At 46.8% G+C, this 22,536-nt stretch overlaps 2 protein-coding genes across 4 annotated transcripts; both read right to left on the bottom strand.

The window, feature by feature from the left end:
* Positions 1 to 398: 398 nt before the first annotated feature.
* On the bottom strand, positions 399 to 9,566 carry SF3B6 (splicing factor 3b subunit 6). 2 transcript variants are annotated; one of them, XM_025353806.1, is made up of 4 exons: positions 8,968 to 9,566; positions 6,880 to 6,998; positions 832 to 970; positions 399 to 668 (listed from the first exon to the last, which is right to left on the bottom strand). In XM_025353806.1, the coding sequence occupies exons 1-4, from the start codon at positions 8,995 to 8,997 to the stop codon at positions 579 to 581; spliced, it is 378 nt and encodes a 125-aa protein (XP_025209591.1). In that variant the 5' UTR covers positions 8,998 to 9,566; the 3' UTR covers positions 399 to 578. The 2 variants fall into 2 exon arrangements, with proteins under 2 accessions (XP_025209591.1, XP_025209592.1); XM_025353807.1 differs by having other exon boundaries at positions 400 to 668; positions 6,925 to 6,998; positions 8,968 to 9,242.
* A 490-nt stretch (positions 9,567 to 10,056) lies between these two features.
* TP53I3 (tumor protein p53 inducible protein 3) lies at positions 10,057 to 18,760 on the bottom strand. Of its 2 annotated transcripts, XM_025353800.1 has the most exons (6): positions 18,229 to 18,708; positions 17,728 to 17,870; positions 16,159 to 16,426; positions 14,116 to 14,328; positions 12,403 to 12,599; positions 10,057 to 10,384 (listed from the first exon to the last, which is right to left on the bottom strand). In XM_025353800.1, the coding sequence occupies exons 2-6, from the start codon at positions 17,863 to 17,865 to the stop codon at positions 10,202 to 10,204; spliced, it is 999 nt and encodes a 332-aa protein (XP_025209585.1). In that variant the 5' UTR covers positions 17,866 to 17,870; positions 18,229 to 18,708; the 3' UTR covers positions 10,057 to 10,201. The 2 variants fall into 2 exon arrangements, with proteins under 2 accessions (XP_025209585.1, XP_025209586.1); XM_025353801.1 differs by having other exon boundaries at positions 17,728 to 18,760.
* Between the last annotated feature and the right edge of the window lie 3,776 nt (positions 18,761 to 22,536).

Consider the following 22,536-nt stretch of genomic DNA (forward strand, 5'->3'; position numbering starts at 1 on the left):
ACCCATATTGACAAAGGTGTTTTGTTAACTATAAAGCAAGCATTATTCACATGTAAAGGCTTGGTTAATAACTGGTTGTTATCACACCAGCTTTGTATGTTAGCATTTTATTCATTCAACCAACATCATGAGCTTTGGTTTCCTCACCTGCAAAATGCAAATACCTATCTTCACTGAGTTGTTATGAAGGTTTAATTATTAATAGACATTCAATAAACAGCAAGTTCCTTTGATGGCTAAGCATTGCACTGGGCCCTGGAGGCATTAAGAATTTACATTAAGAGGTCCTGTTCTCAAGAAGCACAGAATCCCTAGGAGCACCTACAATTGTTGATAAGCTTCGACTGTTTTTTCCTGGTATCAAACAGGAAGGGAAAGTTCAAGAGAAAAGATTGAGGTGTTTCACAAAAAGCTGTAAGTTTATTAACACAATGTATTCTAATATGTATCAAAGTTTCAAGTAGATCATGATGAACCTCAAATTAGAAATCACAATATTTAGTATTAATTAAAAAGGAAAAAGAAGTGGAAAATTGTCATTCATGGGATTTAGTCCAAAATGAAAATGTAGAAAACATTTATTTTGGTGGATCTGTGTTGATGCCATATTTCTCCTTGAGAAGCTTCAACTGTTCCTCCTTTTTCTTTGTGTCCATCTTCTGAAATGCCTGGAAATGTGGTAAGCACCAAAATTAAATTACCAATCTATAGCCAAATGAATTTCATCAATAGCATTAGCCAAAAAACAAAGTCATAGTAGACATATATCATCACAGTACAGTTCTACACTAATTCTCAAATGAGATCACTACACAATGAGAACTTACTTACCCTGTTGGCATTATAGTACAAAACCACAAGGTATCTGTTACAAACATTGAATCCCGATAGGTGATCACAAGCATTCTTGGCATCAAAGATGTCCTCATAGACCACATAAGCTGTTCCTCTAGTTTCAGGTGTGTTCCCCCTGGAGAGTTAAATCAAATTTAATTAAGATATACATTTACCGAGCATTGATAGTTGACTTACAGAACTGTCTTTTAAAAACAGTAAATTGAAATATGTTTTTAGTTAAGTATTTTGAAATCAACCTGAAACCATTAGAGGAAATAAACACAGATAGATATACTGGATAAACCTGTAATTTCTTGAATTAGGTAATTTTGCTTTTCGCTTTTATCTTAAGTAAAATATCTATGGGTCAAGCTGACTGTCACATCAGGAATACTAAGAACACAGCTACTACACAGAACAGCCTCGCGAGTTGTGGGGACTACAAGTGCTCTTGCCACCCTGACTGGCTCTACGATGTCTTTGTTTTGTTTTGTTTTTGTTTTGTTTTAGATAGAATCTCACTCTGTTGCCTAGGCTAGAGTGCAAGTGGCACGATCTCAGCTCATTGCAACCTCTGCCTCTCAAGTGATTCTTGTGCCTCAGCCTCCCAAGTAGCTGGGACTGCAGGCATGTGCCACCAAGCCCAGCTAATTTTTGTATTTTTAGTAGAGACAGGGTTTTGTCATGTTCCCCAGGCTGGTCTCAAACTCCTGACCTCAAGTGATCCGCCTGCCTCACCCTCCCAAGGTGTTGGAATTACAGGTATGGGCCAACACAAACGGTCTACATTCATTTTTAATACAACTCAAATGCTAATGCATGATACAGCTGTGTGGCTAAGGAGAAGGGCTAGGCTTCTGCGAAGATGGGAGTGAAAGTGTGCTTGTGGATAGGGTTATCTGTGAGCCAGGGCAGAATGCTGGACAGTGGCCGGAAGTGGAAGCTGACCTTACTCATGGATATAGGGTTGCTGTTAGTGTAGGTATTCCTGGCTACTTCCTTCCTCCACCTCACCAACTTCCTCTGGGAGAGGTAGAGAGGTCTGAGGAGCAATGGAACACTAAACTGCAGGCAGCAGATGGCCATGTGACTGTTAGTGGAGACAACGGGTAGAGGTCTCACTCAGTTCAGGCTCTGGGTGACAAGATGGCCCCCTTGCCTCCATCTGTGTTCCAACTACCCAGTGCAACTGTGGAATGAGGTTTAAGACTGTGGGCTGACTCTCCATCTGCCACAGTCCCTACATAGGGTTGAGTAAAAGCAGTGGAGCCATGGGAAGAGGAGGTAGCTGCCTAGACTTGATCTAGGACAGGACTATAGTCTGGGCCCTGCTCAAGCTTGTGCTTCCTATAAAATTGAAAAGGTATAGGGTACTGCGGGTGATTGGAGGGTGCCACTGTCAATGACTGTGCTCACTTTGTCAGGTTGTGTGAGCCTGACAAGGGGTTTTAGAATGTTCTTTAGGCTCTGGGAAGTCTTAACAACTTTCAGACTTTTGACTTTTAAAAACTTAACAAGATTTTCAGTTCCTTAAGAGCAAAGGTGATCTTATGCGTACTTCATTCACTCCTTTAGTGCCATGCATAAGGCAGATGCTAATATGCCTTTGAAAAGTGGAGATCTACTTTCTCCTATCAATTCTCTCACACACACTTTGTCCAGGAAGCTCAAAACAAAACAAAGCAACTCTCTTTCTTCCTCTTATATCTTCTTAGGAACTAGAATAGGGATAGACACTAACCCCACTTTAAAGACTCTCCATCTTAAGTTTCCCAGCCCTAATTATCAACCTCACACCTTGAGAGCCATACTATAATTTGAACTTTTAAAGGCATGTATTTGTACCTACCACGTATTGGACACTGAGCTAACATTATTTTCTTATTTTTTTGAGACAGAGTCAAGCAATTCTCGTGCAGGCGTGCGCCACCATGCCCGACTAATTTTTGTATTTTTAGTAGAGATGGGGTTTTGCCATGTTGGCCAGGCAGGTCTCGAACTCCTGGCCTCAAGTGATCCACCCGCCTCAGCCTCCCAAAGTGCTGCAATTTTCTTGACTGGCATTAAAATCTTAGAGTAGGAATAAGAACACCTAAGCATGTAACTTAGCCTCTCTGAGCTTCGGCTGCTTCACCTGTCCAGTGCCATCAGGCTCTATCACGTGCCCTACCTTCCATGTGGGTTTAATAATCAACAGGTAAGAAGTATGAAAAAGTTTTAAAAAATACAAAGTACCAAGTGTCTGCTACATGCCAGGTAGAGTCAAACCAAATCATCCTGATTTGATTGGGACTGTCCAGGTTTTAGCACTGAAAAGTCCAGTGTCCCAGAAAATCTCTCAGTACTGGGAAAACTGGGAAGGCTGGTCACCCTAGTGCCAGGTGCCAGGTATACAATAAAGCATGATCATAGTAATGGAACAGAAAAACAGCTGTTTCTCAATCTATAATTTAGACCTAAGCTCCTGTACCCTAAACTTCTATTAACCTATTCAACACATATAGACTATGTTCTTTCTGTGACAGGCACTAGAAATACAATAGTGAAAAAGACAAGCATCATCCCTTCCTTCCTTCAAACTTATATTCAGGCAGTAGAAAGATATTACATAAATATGAAATCATTATAAATCTTTTTTGTTTGTTTGTTTTTGAGACAGAATCTCACTCTGTCACCCAGGCTGGAGTGCAGTGGCGCAATCTTGGCTCACTGCAACCTCCACCTCCTGGGTTCAAGCGATTCTCCTGCCTCAGCCTCCTGAGTAGCTGGGATTACAGACGCGCGCCACCATACCCAGCTAATTTTTGTGTTTTTAGTAGAGACGAGGTTTCACCATGTTGGTCAGGCTGGTCTCAAACTCCTGACCTTGTGATCTGCCCACTTTGGCCTCCCAAAGTGCTGGGATTACACATGTGAACCACCGCGCCCGGCCCTGAAATAATTATAAATCTTAGGAAATGTTTCGGCTTGGCACAGTGGCTCATGCTTGTAATCCCAGCACTTTAGGAAGCCGAGGTGGGAGGATCACCTGAGGTCAGGAGTTCAAGACCAGCCTGGCCAACATGGTGAAACCCCATCTCTACTAAAAGTACAAAAATTAGCCAGAAATGGTGGTGGGTACCTGTAATCCCAGTAACTCGGGAGGCTGAGGCTGGAGAACCACTTGAACCTGGGAGGCAGAGTTTGTAGTGAGCCAAGATAGTGCCATTGTACTCCAGCCTGGGCAACAAGAGCGAAACTCCATCTCAAAAAAAAAAAAAAAAAAAAAAAAAAAGAAGTGTTTCATAAAAGAAGTAGAAAGCTCTGTAACAGATAGGGAAACAGGGAGCTACTTCAGCTAGGGTGGTCAGGGAAAACCTCTCTGAAAAGGTGACATTGAAGCTGAGACCCGAAGAATAAGAAGGAGCCAGGCATGAGATGAGCTGGTGAAAACCATTCCAGAGACAAGGAAAATAGAAGCACAAACGTTCTGAGCTGCTCTGCACTCTTCTTAAGATGCCCCTGCTTTATTCCCTGTCCTTTCATTTTGGCTTTCTGAAACATTCTCTAACTTCACTGATTTAAGCATCCCTTAATTGAGTACTATCAATAAACTTTATAATGCCTTTATAAACCAATCACAACCACTTTTTATATTATTATTCTATTTTCTTTTCTTTTTTTTGAAACAGGGTCTCACTCTGTCACCCAGAATGGAGTGCAGTGGTGTGATCTCAGCTCACTCACTGCAGCCTCAGCCTCCCAGGTTTAAGCGATTCTCCCACTTGAGCCTCCTGAGTAACTGCATTACAGGCACGTGCCACCATGCCCAGCTAATTTTTGTATTTTTTTGGTAGAGATGGGGTTTTGCCATGTTGGCCAGGGTGGTTTTGAACTCCTAACCTCTGGTGATCTGCCTGTCTTGGCCTCCCAAAGTGCTGGGACTACAGGTGTGAGTCACCGCATCTGGCCTCTTCTACTATTTTCTATATTATTCATTTAGTATACATTGGGTGCTTACCATGTCTCGCACAAGGGCTATCAACACAAAACCAAAAATAATATATGATATGAGCCCTGGAGGAACTCACAGTCTGCCCAGGGTGACAGATGAGTATAGAGACAACAGCAAAACCACGTGTTAACCTAGGAGAGACACATGGAAATGCTACAGGAGCAGAGGAGTGGCTAATGTACACTGGGAAGGAAAACTGATAAAGTACCTTCACAGACACTGTCTAATTTCATCCAAACTAAAATTCTTTTAAGACAGTAGGTTAGGAAGACTATTTCATAGATAACTGAAGCCCAGATAAGGTTAAATATTTTCTCCAGTTTCACAAGAGTAGGCAAGCTAGTATTTTAACCCAGGCCTTAAAACCAATCCATGCTGTTTCCACATTAAAAGCTAAAAGGCCACCACCCAGATTATCTCATACATGAACAGAAAACCAAAAAATCTAGGCAACTAGTCACACACACGGCTAGTAACAAGGCCTGAAGTAGAATCTTGTCTCCTGATCCCCAAGTCAGGGATTCGCCATGTTGGCCAGGCAGGTCTTGAACTCCTGACCTTGTATACTATTCTTTATATATCTAGAGCAGGGTTTCTAAACCTAGAGTCCGTGTATCCCCTGAAATATATGCAACATGTGTGCGTTCTTCTGTGGAGTGGTCTAAAGCTTTTATCAGATGCTCAAAGGACTGAGACCTCCTAAAAAGGACAGCTGGTCTATAACACGTTCACTTTCATCCCCATCTGAGAACCAATGATCATGTATTTCCAGCTCTTGGTTTACTCTCTGGAGGGACCGTGTCATTCAAAAGGAGGGCCCTCAAGACCTAATAGTCCTAAAGCCAGGAAGGAGCTCTTAAGTCATACAACACAGATTCTGACTAGAAATAAAAACTTTATATGTAGTCATTACCGGGGTAAAATAATACTTTTTTAAAAATAAAAGCTTTAGAAATCCTTTCAGACGGACTCTTAAGTCACTAGCCTTTTCATATGAGTTAGGGTATCAGGGGCTATATATGGTACTGTGTTATGTAGAGGTTCAATTTAGAGTCAGAAGAATTTATCACTAAGCACTGTAAGACTAGAAAGGTACTTTATTCTCAGGGCTATAGTTTTGTTGATCCAAATAAAAGCACTTATTTTTTTTTTTGAGACGGAGTCTCGCTCTGTCGCCCAGGCTGGAGTGCTGTGGCCGGATCTCAGCTCACTGCAAGCTCCGCCTCCCGGGTTCCCGCCATTCTCCTGCCTCAGCCTCCCGAGTAGTTGGGACTACAGGCGCCCGCCACCTTGCCCGGCTAGTTTTTTGTATTTTTTTAGTAGAGACAGGGTTTCATCGTGTTAGCCAGGATGGTCTCGATCTCCTGACCTCGTGATCCGCCCGTCTCGGCCTCCCAAAGTGCTGGGATTACAGGCTTGAGCCACCGCGCCTGGCCCAATAAAAGCACTTATTATGGTTAATAGTATTCAGTAGATGTCCAGTAAATGTCACTTGAAGGTATGAGCCCCAATCTTTATATTAAAACATGAATGCTTGCAATTAGATGTTTTCCTCTATACTTTCAAATCTTCAATTGAAAGAGCCGTAGTTGAAAATATCATTTTTTTCTGTTACTTTTATACTTTTTTACTTATTCAGAAATTCTGGAGTTATTTAAAGAGACAGTGATGATTGTTGAGAAAATTACAGAGCTACTGCATACAAAAAACACAGTGTAACAGCTAGCTTTACAAATAATGGGTAGGCAATAAATGTTAGTTCTTTCCCTTCTCAACCAGTCTCCTCAAAGCATTCATTGCTACTTCAACGAATGCTTTGAGGAAACTCAAATCCTCTTCTTGGCTCTCACTGAGCTGGATCATTAGGGTCTCAGTAGGTTTTTACCCTCCTTCAAAAAGATCTCATCTCTTTGATCTCAATCTGTTAGTCTCTAGGCTCTTGGTAAGGGTTGCTGCATCGCACACAACACAGGGTGGCCTCATCGTCAGCTAAAATTCTGATTACAGATTATGCTATCATTTTCTTTAAATGACTCAGTAAGACTCACACTCTGATTTGACGAATAGGTCCATATTTCCCAAATATATCATACATTTCTTCAGCTGTGATTTTGTATGGCAAATTTCTTATATACAATATCCGATTTACTTCAGGTGGAAGTCGAATCTAAAATGAGAAATATGTATTGTTATTATAATTAGGGGCAGAAGTGCTACCATTTAAAAAAATTCTTAATGATACATAATAATAAGCCAAGAATAAGAGGTATAATTTGATGTTTCTGAAAATGGGAAGATCTTTGAAAAAGCAACAAGAGACTGGGTGCAGTGGCTCATGCCTATAATCCCAGCACTTTGGGAGGCCAAAGTGGGAGGATCACTTGAGCCCAGGAGTTTGAGACCAGCCTGGACAACATAGTGAGACCCCCATCTCTATAAAAAATTTTAAAAATTAGCCAGGCACAGTGGTAGGTACCTGTAGGCCTTCGCAAACCTTACCACCATCACTCCTGCTAACACCTGAGTTGGGCTGTAGCCTCTTCCCTGCCCATCCCAGGAGATGACCCTGATTCTTGCTTCCTGGAGAAAATAGACATGACCAATTGGTAAATACTTTTCATCTATATCCAACCCAACTACTTTTCCTCTATTACTACGCCAACCTTCATCTGCTAAAAACCTCCACTTCTGGACTTAACCTATCTTTCTTCCATATCATGTTTCTTACACCCTGCTGGATTGCTCCCATTGGCATAAAAACACGCCTATATCACACATCTTTTAAAAAGTCAACTATCTGGCTGGGTGCGGTGGCTCATGCCTGTAATCCCAGCATTTTGGGAGGCCAAGGCAGGTGGATCACTTGAGGTCAGGAGTTCGAGACCAGCCCGTCCAACATGGAGAAATCCTGTCTCTACTAAAAATACAAAAATTAGCCGGGTGTGGCAGTGGGTACCTGTAATCCCAGCTACTCAGGAGGCTGAGGCAGGAGAATTGCTTGAACTCAGGAGACAGGTTGCAGTGAGCCAAGACTGCGCCACTGCACTCCAGCCTGGGCGACAGAGTGAGAGTCTCTCTCTCAAAAAAAAAAGTCAACTATCATCCAATTTCCCTACTTCCTATTTACATGAGAACTCACAGACAGTGTCTTTGCTGTTTCCATTTTCTCAACTTTCACCATCTTTTCACCCCACTGCAATCAAGCTTTCATCCACTGAAATGATTCCTATCATCAAGGTCACCAAAAGTCTCCATTTACATATCCAATGGTCAACTGTCTGTCTTTTCTTTTTTCTTTTTTTTAAATTTTTTTTTTTGAGTCAGGGTCTTGTTCTGTCTCTTGGGCTGAAGTGCTGTGCAATGGTACAATCATGGCTCAAGGCAGCCTTGAATTCCTGGGCTCAAGCAATCCTCCCACCTCAGCCTCCCAAAGTGCAAGGATTACAGGCATGAGCCACCTCACATGGCCTACCTTCATCTTATACCTCTAAGCGTTTTACAGTTGACTAATCTCTCTTTTGAGTTTTTTTTTAAAGTTTCCATAACACTGCACTCTCAAACACTAGAATGTAAGCAGAAGGACTTGTTTTATTCACGACTGTATTCCCAATACGTAAGACTAGTGTCTGGCACATAGTAGCTGTTCAATAAATATAACTGATAAATTATGTCCCACATGGCAAGCAGAATACATAGTAGGTGCTCAAAAAATATTGTTTTAATTAATATATTAATGAAGGATCCGAAAAGCTCCATGATCTGAGGGGAATCCCAGGCCCCAATTGTTGGTGAACCATTAAGTTAGTTGAGAACTCTTCTGCGCTATCGAGTTTAAGCCAAGGAGATAATCCTAACGCCAGGTCCTGAGGTGCAGGTCAAGCAAAGAGGCTACAGGGGTAACACTATGACTGACACTAGGTTAGAGACTGAGGAACTCTCAAAAGGGGTGGGGGCGGAAATGTCGCTCAAGGAGCATATCTCCGAGGATGGGGCCAGGATAGTGTCTTCGCTGACAGGATAGGAATTCTGGAGTTCTCCGCTCTGGGGACGGAGGAGGGGCAAGAATGCTCCGATCCACGCGCTAATAAAGTCAAACCCGAAGTTCTCCCAACCTCTGCAGAACACCCGGTACTCACGTTGGCCCTCTTGGCCGCTTGCATCGCCATCTTGGCGGGCTGATAAGGTTACCGTAGCAGATACTGAAATTCCTCCGGACCCCTCCGGAGCTCGCTCGATTTCAGGCGTTACACCGCGTTAGACGCAGGACATCAACATCCAGGACCCGCGGGAAGCTGTTACAGCGGAATAGCGCTGTCTCACGCCGAGACGCGCTGACGTAGCAGCCCCCTTCGAATACACTCCCGGGTAAAACCGAGCCTGAGAGAGACGCGAGGCCGGAAGATGGAAACGCGAGTTCAAGACACTTCCGGGCTCCGTAGCGTAAAGGGCGGGGCGTAGCCTACAAAAGGCGGGATGTTCCGGTAGGGGAGGCCTTCCCTGAGCAAAGGGAGCAGGGTGGAGGGGGCGGGGCCTGAGGAGGGCGGTGAGCTGGGGCGGGGCCCAGGTGAGTAATTGGGGAGCGGAGGAGGCGGGGGTTGAGGAGGGTTATGACAAATAGGGAGGGGCCCAAGTGAGTAGCGGGAGGGGCGAGGCCTGAGGAGGGTGCTGAGAACTGGAGCTGGGCCGAAGTGAGTATCGGGGAGGAAGCGGGGCCTGAGGAGGGAGGTGAGCTGGGGCGGGACCCAAGTGAATAGCGGGAGGGGGCGGGGCCTGAGGAGGGCGGTGAGAGGTGGGGTGCGGCCCAGGTGAGTAGCGGCCCAGGTGAGTAGCGGAAGTGGTCGGGGCCTGAGGAGGGTGGTGGAGGTGCGGCGGGGCCCGGATGTGTAGCGGGAGGTGGTGGGGGCTGAGGAGGGCGGCAAGAGGTGGGGTGGGGGCCAGGTGAGTAGCCGGTAGGGCCGGGGCCTGCTGTGGTGCCCGTGCTGGGCGCGCGGGCAGGTGCGGGAGACGCGATGGTGGGCCTGAGCCTCTAGCCGTGCTCAAGGCGGAGTCTGCGGGGTTCTGGCGGCTTGTGTCACGGCTGACGCTGTAACTATACCCAGAACCTCCGACCCTGGAGGGGCGCTCAGGTCGAGCCTCAGCTGATCGGGCCTCTGAAATCCCCGCTGCGACGCCCGCCGGACTCCCTCCCCAACCCCGCCGCGGCGGCCGCAGTCCGCGTGCCACCCTTCCAGTCCACTCTTTATTTCCTTAGACCAACTTTAAACGGCTCTGGAGGAAGCACCGGGTTTCTTGCCTGTTTATTGTGAATCTTCTCCAGGTTTGCTCTAGAAAGGCCTGGGGTGGCCGCGTCCTGTCTTGCCCACTCCTCCTTCACTGGGGCAGTTCCAGGACGATCTTGCCTAGGTTTTTGTTGGCCTCCATGTACTTATGGGCCTCCTGGATTTCGGTCACTGGGTAGATTCTGTCCAGAACCGGCAGTAGACGTTGGGGGCCCTCCGTGGAGAAGTGAGGCAGAATTTGCTCCGTGAAAGCATTCACTAGCATTTGCTTGTACTAAGACAAGGGAAAGGAGAGCATCAGCCTGGGGAGAGAGCCTCACCCCGCCCTCCTCATCCTCCTCATCCTCCTTGCTGTCTCTGAAACCACATATCTGAAAAAGCACACGGGTACACTTAACCCCTCACTTCCTAGCATGTGTGTGCAATACCCCTGAAGGAGTGATGTGCCATCTCAGAATATGTCTGATAGGTATATTGTTTATTTTGAGGTGAAAACATTGGAGAAATTGTAGTTTCAGAAAAGGATAGCTGACCTGTCTCTTCTTGCATGTAGCAAGTCATAAAGATTCCTGTGGGAGGGGCACCCTCCCCATACTAGGGCAAGAAAATAGCCTTTATCACCGGAGACTGGAAACAGGGCTACAGTGGAACTGAATAAATAAACTTAAGGAAGTAACCCTTATCTTCCACTAGTTTTACACCCCCCACCCCCATATATCTCCTAGTGACTTCCCTAGAAATTTACTATCCCTAGCCCGATTTTGCCTTATTTCTTCTCAAATTTATTGTTCTTTGTCTAAAAATTACAAAAGCATCTTACTTTGGCCAGATCACTTGAGCCTGGGAGTTTGAGATCAGCCTGGGCAACATGGTGAAACCATCTCTATAAAAAATACAAGCCAGGCCTGGTGGTATGCCTTTGTCTTGGCTACCTAGGAGGCTGATTGTGCCACTGGACTTCAGCCTGGGTGACAGAGTAAGACCCTGTCTCCATTAAAAAAAAAAAAAAAGGACATGCTTTTCTCCTGTCAATCTGCTGTTATCAATTTGGTTTCTAGATCCAGCCGAAGAGACCACATAGGAGCTAAAGGGGGGTTACAGGTGATCTCTGGCTCCCCTGTACCTCCAAATGTGTAACTTCTGTTCTGTACCAGATAAAGACTGAAGCCTGAAGTAAAATGTTAGTATCACTGACAGCCTAAGAATTGTTTTTTTGTGTTTTTTTTGTTTGTTTGTTTGTTTTTCTTTTTTTGAGACGGAGTCTCGCTCTGCGGCCCAGGCTGGAGAGCAGTGGTGCGATCTCGGCTCTCGGCTCACTGCAAGCTCCGCTTCCCGGGTTCACGCCATTCTCCTGCCTCAGCCTCCCGAGTAGCTGGGACTATAGGCGCCCGCCACCACGCCCGGCTAATTTTTTTGTATTTTTAGTAGAGACGGAGTTTCACCGTGTTAATTCAGGATGGTCTCGATCTCCTGACCTCGTGATCCGCCCGCCTCAGCCTCCCAAAGTGCTGGGATTACAGGCATGAGCCACCGCGCCTGGCCAAGAATTGTTTTTAAATAAACGGTCTTCACCCAGGAGGCAGCCACAGATAGGACTCATATAGGCTCAGTGCAAAAAGGATGCTTAAGTTCTCCTGTCCCCTCAGCTGGTGCAAAACCCTATGGTGGAAACATTCCCAAAGCTGGTACCTGCTAGACTGCCAGATGGAATATTTCAGGAGCATATAATCTTTTTTTTTTTTTTTTTGAGATGTGTTTTTGCTGTGTTGCCCACGCTGGGGTACAGTGTCTATGCACAGGTGCAATCATAGCTCACTGCAGCCTTGAAACTCCTGGACTCAAGCAATCCTCCACCTCAGCCTTCCAAGTACCTGGGACTACAGGCAAGTGCCACTGTGCCCGGCATGGAACCTATAATCTGTTGAAGGCCAAGGCTTACTTATTTTTTACTCACTTAAGAGTCTTTCTTAACACACTGAGATGAATTCTGCCTTTGAAAACAAAGTCTTGGAACTACTCGAAATACTTCCTAATATGGTCAGTGCTTTGTTCATTCTATTAGAATGTTCAGATAGCGCATGAAGCACACTTCTTTTCATGATACTGAAGCCTCTATCGACCAATCTGAATCAGTTCTCTGAAATCGGGTTCCCTATTTATCTTCAGAGGGGGAGATTTCTTCATAGAAACTAACCTTCCTAACCTAAGGTAGAGCTTCCTTTCTCGGGGTAATGTAAATGAACCACACTTTTCTGGGTTAAATCACATGTTTTCTTTTCATTCATTACCCACCTTATTGTCCCTAGATCTCAGCAAACTGGTGATCAGACTTCCTCGCTTATGAAGTAGCTTTGAAAGCAGGGGCCCATTGATGTCAGCTCCTCCCATCAGACCATAGAGAACCCAGCGACCATCAAGAGCCAGGCAGTTGACGTTCTTCTCCCAGTAGGATCCGCCTATGCAGTCTAGAATAAGATTAACTCCAGCACCTTCCATAGGAAACAGATTTGTGATGCTAGTCAGATATAGAAAGCTTGGTACAAAATAAGATACCATGGTATATTTGTGGATTATAGACATAAATACAGATGCAAGTGGTAAATCTATAGGTTGGAATTAGAAACACTGCTTGAAGAACTGTTGTAAATGGAGTTTAGATAGTGGAACTCTATCATAGCATGTGTGAAGATCACCCTTTATGATGCCTAGCTATAGCAAGAGGGAAATGGGGCACCATGGCCTAGAGTCTCCTCTCATGCCAAAATAAGTACAGTCCCACTGACACCCAGACATGATTTAAAACAGAATACAGGAGGCCCAAACTAGGCTAGTTGTTCACATAGAAGTTAGGAAGTATCCGCACTGGGTTATTGGAATTATAGGCTTTCTAACTTTGGTTTCATCTCTCCTTTTCTTTCTTTCTCTTTTTTTTTTTTTTTTTTTTTTTTGAGACAGAGTCTTGCTCTGTCGCTCAGGCTGGAATGCAATGGCGCGATCTCAGCTCACTGCAAGCTCTGCCTCTTGGGTTCATGCCATTCTTCTGCCTCAGCCTCCCGAGTAGCTGGGACTACAGGCGCCTGCCACCATGCCCGGCTAATTTTTTGTATTTTTAGTAGAGACGGGGTTTTCACCATGTTAGCCAGGATGGTCTCGATCTCCTGACCTCGTGATCCACCCGCCTCAGCCTCCCAAAGTGCTGGGATTACAGGCGTGAGCCACAGTGCCCAGCCCTCCTTTTCTACTCACATGAAAAATGGAGGCCAGGCGCGGTGGCTCATGCCTGTAATCCCAGTACTTTGGGAGGCTGAGGCAGGCAGATCACCTGAGGTAAGGAGTTCAAGAACAGACTGGCCAACATAGTGAAACCCCATCTCTACTAAAAATACAAAAATTAGCTGGGTGTGGTGGTGCACCCATGATCCCAGCTGCTCAGGAGGCTAAGGCTGAAGAATTGCTTGAACCTGGGAGGCAGAGGTTGCAGTGAGCCGAGATCAAGCCACTGCACTCCATCCTCAGTGACAGAGCAAGACTCCATTTCAAAAAAAAAAGAAAGAAAAGAAAAATGGAAAGGGATGAGCCAAAAATAGACACATCTGGCTTTGGAATACAGCAGTGTGCACATCTACTCACTCATTTAGGGTGCTATCACCCAACCCTACCATGCCCGGCTCCAAACTTGTCTCTGCCTCCAAGCCTCCTATTAACTAAGTGTAGAATGGCTGGTTGGGAAGAAAAGGTGCTGGATAATTCTAGACCAAGTCTGCGTGGTCTAAAGTGTGGATGAATCTTATCTCTTGCAAGAATGCACATGGAAACTATCTTAGATATAAATATGACTGCCTGTCTCCAGTGGTCAAATACCATAGTACTAGAATTTGGCCAGGGCAGCTGTTGAGCACTTAGTAGAGGTAAGACTGATAGACAGCACTGGCAACTTTGAGACTGGTGGGGATTTTATTTAATCATCTCTTAAATTCCTGCTGAACTGTAGAAACAGTTGTTTACCTTTGGTGAATTTCAGTGTTGCTTCAGAGAAATCCTCTTCTTTGTAATTGAATCCAGCAGCTGCTCCAAGCTTTTCTGCCATTTGAAGCTTCTGCTGGGAGCCAGCTGTGACCAGAGGAATAGCTCCAGCCATCCGGGTGAGTTGGATAGCAGCTGTGCCCACACCACTCAGTCCTGCATGGATTAGCACATAGTCTCCAGCCTGAACGTTTCCTGTGACAGAAAGTACAGGGTTCTCTTCACTTTGCAACTACTACATATTCCCCACACAGGCATAGTTTATCAAGATCACCTGGCCGTTGCACCAAATGCCAAATCGATCTTTTGCTTTTCCTTTTTTATTTGGTGGGGTGGGGGTGGGACACTGTGACTCAAATACAAACTGTCTTGTTCTTTGGAGAAAGAAAAAGCATACTGACAGTCCTTTTTTGTCTTATTTCCTCTGGCTAAAGTGGAAAACAGCCTTTTGAAACAGGGCTATAAGCAGTCACATCCATAATCTCTATTTTATCTATGGTATAACACCAAAATGCACATCTCTGACCTACACCTGAATAAGTAAGAACAACTACCATTCCCATGGTCACCCACCACCCAAAGCCAGTCCTTGTAGAGTCTGAAATGCCTCCAGCTGGTCTTCCTGATCCAGGTAACAGATAACCACCAGGCTCTTCTTCCTAAGATGGCACTTTTATTACGTTATTCCTCCTCAAAATGTAAAGTGCTTCTCCATTGGCTTTTGCGTTGAGTCCAGACAGCTTGATATTCAAGGACACCGTGATCTGGCCCCAGCCTCATTTTTCACAAATCACAATAGTCATCCTTCACTACTGAGTGCAGTGGCTGGTCTCACCTTGATACTCTTTCCTTTTTTTTTTGAGACAGAGTCTCGCTTTGTCACCCAGGCTGGAGTACAGCGTCGTGATCTCAGCTCACTGCAAGCTCCACCCACCTGGGTTCACGCCATTCTCCTGCCTCAGCCTCCTGAATAGCTGGGACTATAGGCACCCGCCACCTTGCCCAGCTAATTTTTTGTATTTTTAGTAGCGACGAGGTTTCACTGTGTTAGCCAGGATGATCTCGTTCTCCTGACCTCGTGATCCGTCTGCCTTTGCCTCCCAAGGTGAGCCGAGGCCCGGCCTACTCTTACTTTTTCTTTGAGACAGAGTCTCACTCTACTGCCCAGGCTGGAGTACAGTGGCATGATCATGGCTCACTGCAGCCTTGACCTTCCTGGGCGCAGGTGATCCTCCCAACTCAGCCTCCTGAGTAACTGAGACAACAGGCGTGCACCATCATGCCTGGTTAATTTTTGTGTTTTGTGTAGAAACAGGGTTTTGCCATGTTGCCCAGGCTGGTCTCGAACTCCTGGGCTCAAGTGAGCTGTCTTCCAAACTGCTACTATTATAGGTGTGAGCCACCTTGCCTGGCCGATACTCTTTCTTAGGCCACCTTGGCATGCCTATGTCCTTCACAAGTCTACCCACCCTTCAAAGCCTTCTCTTCCAAAAAGCCTTCTGACTACCCTTGTCCACACCATCTTTTCCCATCTCCAGTTTCTATTGTAGTTAGAGACAGGGCTATCCTTCTAAACTCTATGGTCATCTGATCTTATGCATATGTTGCCTTCTCAGTCACACTGCACGGTCTAAAGGCAAGGACCAAGTCTTCTTAGATTCCCTTATGTGAGTTCTTGACTGTCCTTAATGGGATTGGGGAGGAATAAATGAGTCAATTGGCCCCTTCTGTTGCACTGGGACCCCAGAGAGAAGCTCAGCATGATTTTGAGAAGCTGGGACTGCCGCTGAGCCTCTGGTGTTAAGATGTACAGAGGTCTCCTATCTAGTGTTATCCATACCTTCTATCTGCTAACCATGATTCTCAGCCTCAACATTAAACCCTTCTAACATGGTCTGAGGACCTGACAGTACAGGTGGTACAGCAGGGCCTGGGAGTGCCCTGGAGGATTGCTGGGATTCAAGGTGGCTGATTTATGAAGGTGTTGAGCCACATTGTGTGGAGTAAGCATGGAGGCCTCCTCACCCACAAGATGTAACAGCTGGAATGCGGTGAGCCAGGCCTCCGGGATGGCCGCAGCCTGGGGCAGGGTCAGTCCCTCTGGGATAGGCATGAGGAGGCTTTCGGGGACAGTGACATACTGAGCCTGGCCCCCACCGGGGAGCAGAGCCATGGCTGCGTCCCCGATCTTCCAGTGTCCGTGGCAGCCAGGCCCCAGCTCTGCCACGTGTCCAGATGCCTCAAGTCCCAAAATGTTGCTGGCTCCTGGAGGTGGGTCATACTGGCCTTCTCTCTGCAGAAAAAGAAGTGCACTAAGTGGTGAGCATGATCAGAAATCTGTGTGTCACCACCCCTGGCCCCTCTTGCAATATCCCCTCTTTTTTTTTTTTTTTTGAGACCGAGTGTTGCTCGGTCGCCCAGGCTGGAGTGCAGTGGCGCAATCTTGGCTCACTGCAAGCTCCGCCTCCCGGGTTCCCGCAGGAGAGTAGCTGGGACTACAGGAGCCGCCACCACCACCGGCTAGTTTTTTGTATTTTTTAGTAGAGATGGGGTTTCACCGTGTTAGCCAGGATGGTCTCGATCTCCTGACCTTGTGATCCACCCGTATCGGCCTCCCAAAGTGCTGGGATTACAGGCTTGAGCCACCGCGCCCGGCCCCCTCTTTTTTTTTCAGAAATAAATTTCAGGATGAAGTCAGGAGAAGAGAAAGGAGAGGCCATTAGTTTTATGCAAATAAACTGGAGATCACATGATCAGTGGATGTTATAACTGGTAGAGTCCTTAGCTATTTACCTCATCTGAACCCCTTGCTCTACAGATGGAGAAACTGAGTCCCAGACAGGGGAAAAAATAGTCGTGGGATTAGGAACCTTGACGATGGTTCCCATGCATCAAGTGCTAGGCTCTGTGCTCACTCACCCCAGTCCTCAGAAGCCGTAGAGCAGAGGGACTTAACCAGGAGTGTGTGGCAGAACCACCTGAGGAGTATTTCAAAGTACATGTGCCTGGGCCCCCATCACGTTTCTTTTGTGCCCCAGGGGATTCTGATGCACATTTCTGAATGACCACAACCAATGCAGCGGGCCCAGGTCAGTAAATCAGTAGCAGACAGAAGAAAATTCTTATAGAGTACTGCCAGCTGTCAGCTCTGGGACTCTCAGAGTGGAAAGAGTTAAGAGGTCCTTAGAGCCACAAAGACCTCAGCCTGAATCCCAGCTCTTCTGCTTGCTAATGTCATGGCCTTAGGCATACTGCTTAACCTGGCTGACCTTCAGTTTCCTTATCTGTAGAATGAAGAGGATGAACAGGGTAGCCTGGGGAGTAAGTGTGCCCACACCCCACAACAATGTTAGTTCCGCCCTCCTTATCTGGAGGCCCGAGTGGCTACGGATTAGCTCGGGGTGGATTCTGCTTTGCAAATACTCCCCCTTGTTTTGTATGAACAAAAGGGGAGCCCTGGGTTTAGGTCTGGGAAGCCCCAGCGCATGTGCCTGTTGGGTGTGGGGCGGTGCACGCCTTCACGTCTCATCAATGTCCACTGAATGCTGTTGAGAGGTAGTCCCGCCCAACCCGGCACAGTTGAGCTCTGGGTACCTGGATTAAGTCCGCCCGGTTCAGGGCGCTGGCCGCCACCTTCAGGAGGACTTCACCCTCCCCAGGGCTTGGCTTGGCCACCTCCTTCACGTAGAGGTTTTCCGGTCCTCCCGGCTTGTCAAAGTGCACGGCTAACATGTTCTCTGAGGACACAGGGCAGAACAGGACAGGGCAGACAGAGCAGGGCAGGGGCCGCTGTATCCTCGCGGAGCAGCCCAGCCTCAGGCTGGCACCGCGGCGTCCCGTGCCGGCCAGCGCCTCACTGCCCTGGTCTCCCGCGGACCCGGCCTCTGCCCCGAGCTCCTGCCTGGGAAGTCGTCGACCGCCTCCAGACCGATCCCACTCGGAACACAGATGGGAACAGCGGGAAGTGGGATGGCGGTACAGGGCTGGATGCAGCAGAGCAGGACAACCCCGAAGAGGATCAGGCAAATCACACTCCCTCTGAGTTGGAATCCCCCAGCCCTACCCGGGTCCCCGGTGCCCGTATGAGGTACTTACTCCTGGCCCGGCTCCCCTCCCGTGCACCAGGCGGCGCCGAGCGGTTCTGGCTCCTGTGGGTCCCGGTGGCACAGCACGAGCCCCGGAGTCCCGGGACTGCCTCTGCCTCCACCGGAATGGACGGCAGGACTTGGGGCAGCCGGAGGGGTGGGGCTAAGCAGAACCACCCTCCCTCTTTTTCCTCCTCCCCCCTTTAAAACGCAAAGTTAGAAGCAAGCAAATCAGATTTTCTTGTCCTTTTAGTCTCTGGAAAAGAGTCTTTCTCTCAGCTTGGCAGAAAGTGCGATTCTAGCTCTCACTGCAAGGAGAGGAGACTTCCTTCTCTCTAGGGAACGAGACCCAACCTCTCGGCAGGCGAATCGGTCCATTTTCCAGGCAAGGCCAGGCTTTTGGCACATTTTTGTAGCAGGCTGGCATCCTGCCCATCTTGAGTATGGGTGGGCAAGCTGGGTGCTGCTAAGAGAAGAGAAAGGAGCCGTTGAGAGTGGGGGTGGGGAAGGAAGGCAAAACGCAGTCCTGGGATCCTTATCACGCCCCTTCCTCCTGACAGTCCCGGGGGAGAGGTTCAGCCCCAGGAGAAGGATACTGGCGATTTTGACCGGGTAAAAGCTGTATCCGTAAGCTACATGACGATTTCTTAACCTCAGTACTGTTGACATTTTGGACTAGCTAGTTCGTTGTTGTACGAGATTGTCCTGTGCATTGTAGGATGTTTAGCAGCATCCCTGGCCTCCTCCCCACTACATATCCATAGCACTCCTTGTAAATTCCTGTTTTAGTAAGAACCTCCATCCTTGACATCTGATCACCCTCAATATCTGATCAAGTTCCTCATCCTCCACCATCCCCCAAGTGATATCCGACCACCCTGGCCTGTCTTCAGTAAGAATCCTGTTAAGTCAGTTTAGATAGAATCCCCCTTACCCCTGATTGCTCTTCTTTTCCATCCACTGACCCCCGACACTGCCCCTTGGCTATACATTCCCACTTGTCCATGATGCATTCAGAGTTGATCCCGACCTGTCTCCTCCACTGCAATGGGTTGTTGCAGTGATGGTGCTAAATAAAGTCTTCCTTAATGCGCTTTAACAAGGATCATTGAATAATTATTTATTTAACACAACAGAGCAAAAGCCTATAGAGATGGAAATAATAAAATGATGGGACTTAAGGAAAGATTCAGGACACCCTGCTATAAGAATAACAGGAATTTTAGAAGGAGGAAGAGGAATGGATGAAGAAGATTCAATAGTTAAACAAATAAAAGAATACAGTTTTCCTAAATTCTACCACATTATTCAGATTGAAAACATTCACTAAAGGATGGATTCATGAGAACAAAAATGCATGCCTATATTTTATAAAATTTCAGGTTCTAACAAGTGTGGAAAGAATAAGTTACCCACAATTGGTTAAAAAATAAAAATGGCTTCCTCCCTCCCTCCCTTCCTTTCTTCCTTCCCCCCACCTTTCTCTCTCTCTCTTTTTTGTAGTGTAGGGGTCTCACTGTGTTGCTCAGGCTGGTCTCAAACTCTTATACTCAAGCAGTCCTCCTGCCTCGGCCTCCCAAAGTGCTAGGATTACAAGTATGAGCCACTGTGCCCAGCAAGTTTCTATCTGCAATCTGGAAACTAGAAGAGAGTAGACTAGCCTCTATTGACTAGAAGAAAAGGACTGTAACTCAATATACCCCATTAAGATATAATTCACGGCCGGGCGCGGTGGCTCAAGCCTGTAATCCCAGCACTTTGGGAGGCCGAGGCGGGTGGATCACGAGGTCAGGAGATCGAGACCATCCTGGCTAACACGGTGAAACCCCGTCTCTACTAAAAATACAAAAAACTAGCCGGGCGTGGTGGCGGGCGCCTGTAGTCTCAGCTACTTGGGAGGCTGAGGCGGGAGAATGGCGTGAACCCGGGAGGCGGAGCTTGCAGTGAGCCGAGATCACGCCACTGCACTCCAGCCTGGGAGCACAGCGAGACTCCGTCTCAAAAAAAAAAAAAAAAAGATATAATTCACTCGTTAGGGCAAAAAGCATGTTTGAGGATGTATAAGGATTCAGAGACATATCATCTGGATATGCATCTGTCCAAAATTGAGGAAAGGTTTGAACCAAATAATAAATGTCCTAGAACAGAGGCAGATGGAAAGGAAATAGTTGTAAATAATGAACTTTGCAAAAATCTACACTAAAACTGATTGGATTAAGAAAATGGAATGGATTAAGATAGATGGGGAATGTGTAATATAAGTGTTAAATAAGAACTTTTAAAATGCAAGGAATTACTTTAAAAAAAATTATAATAATACCAACCACTAAGTATACTAAAGTTTCCCAGTAAAACTAGGAGTTGAAAGTGCCTAAGATTTTATCTTGGTGAGCCCTTGGTTGATGTAATCTTGCAGTGTGTAATAAGAAACATATTTGGCCGGGCGCGGTGGCTCATGCCTGTAATCCCAGCACTTTGGGAGGCCGAGGCGGGTGGATCACGAGGTCAGGAGATCGAGACCATCCTGGCTAACACAATGAAACCCCATCTCTACCAAAAAATACAAAAAATTAGCCGGGTGCAGTGGCAGGTGCTGGTAGTCCCAGCTGCTCAGGAGGCTGAGGCAGGAGAATGGCGTGAACCCACGAGGCGGAGCTTGCAGTGAGCCAAGATCACGCCACTGCACTCCAGTCTGGGCCACAGAGCCAGACTCTGTCTCAAAAAAAAAAAAAAAAAAAAAACATATATTTTTGGTCTTTGTCCTGGGTTCCTGCAATAGCACTCCTAAAACCTCTGTTATTTTCTGGATAAACATCTCTTTCTTTCTTTTTTAATTTTCTTTTGTTTTTAACTAGATATAGGGTCTTGCTACGTTGACCAGGCTGGTCATGAACTCCTGGACTCAAGCAATTCTTCCACCTCAGCCTAAAGAACTGGAATTGCAGGCATGAGCCACTCTGCCTGGCCAATAAGCATCCTTTATCATAATATTTTGTTGTTGTCCAGAGCTCCTAAAACCCTTGGAATTTTGTATGTGATAGAAGTGACTTTTTTTTTTTTTTTTTTTGAGACGGAGTCTCGCTCTGCCGCCCAGGCTGGAGTGCAGTGGCCAGATCTCGGCTCACTGCAAGCTCCGCCTCCCGGGTTTACGCCATTCTCCTGCCTCAGCCTCCCGAGTAGCGGGGACTACAGGCGCCCGCCACCTCGCCCGGCTACTTTTTTGTATTTTTTAGTAGAGACGGGGTTTCACCGTGTTAGCCAGGATGGTCTCGATCTCCTGACCTCGTGATCCGCCCGTCTCGGCCTCCCAAAGTGCTGGGATTACAGGCTTGAGCCACCGCGCCCGGCCAAAGTGACTTTTTATATTAATAACAAACCCTTATGAGCACACTCGAGTTTATGCTAATAAAGTGACTTAGGGTGGGGGCCCTAGATAACTTCAGGATGAGCTTGTAACCAGAAAGACCCTGGGAAGGGGAAGCAGGGACTGGAGATTACGCACTATAAGAACTCTTTTTTGTTGTTGTTGAGACTGAGTCACTCTGTTGCCCATGCTGGAGTGCAGTGGCCTGATCTCAGTTCACTGCAACCTCCACCTCCCGGGTTCAAGCGAGACAGAGTCTCACTCTGTCACCCAGCCTGGAGTCCAATGGCGTGATCTCGGCTCATTGCAACCTCAGCCTCCCAGGTTCAAGCAATTCTCCTGCCTCAGCCTCCCAAGTAGCTGGGACTACAGGTGCATGCGGCCGCGCCCAGCTAATTTTTTGTATTTTAGTAGAGACAGGGTTTTACCAGCCCACGGTTTTACAACAGCCCAGGCTGTTCGTGAGCTCCTGAGCTCAGGCAGTCCGCTTGCCTTGGCCTTCCAAAGTGCTGGGATTACAGCTGTGAGCCACCAGGTCCGGCCAATTTTTGTGGTTTTAGTAGAGATGGGGTTTCTTCATGTTGGCAAAGCTGGTCTCGAACTCCTTACCTCAGGAGATCCATCTGCCTCGGCCTCCAAAAGTGCTGGGATTAGGGGTGTGAGCCACTGCGCCTGGCCCTAAAAACTCTGGAACAATGAAATTTGGTGAGCTTCCCAGCTGGTGAACACATCTACCATGGGAAGGTGGTGTGGTATACCCCAATGCCTTGGGGGCAGAGGCTCCTGTACTTGGGATCCTTCTGGACCTCATTCTGCATACCTCTTCACCCGGCTATTCATCACTTTATAATCTGTCTATCTATCTATCTATCTATCTATCTATCTATCTATCTATCTATCTATCTATCTATCTATCTATCTATCTACTTTCCTATATCTTTTTCTGAGGCAGAG

Source organism: Theropithecus gelada, chromosome 13 (genome assembly GCF_003255815.1).
Source record: "Theropithecus gelada isolate Dixy chromosome 13, Tgel_1.0, whole genome shotgun sequence".
NCBI lineage: Eukaryota > Metazoa > Chordata > Mammalia > Primates > Cercopithecidae > Theropithecus > Theropithecus gelada.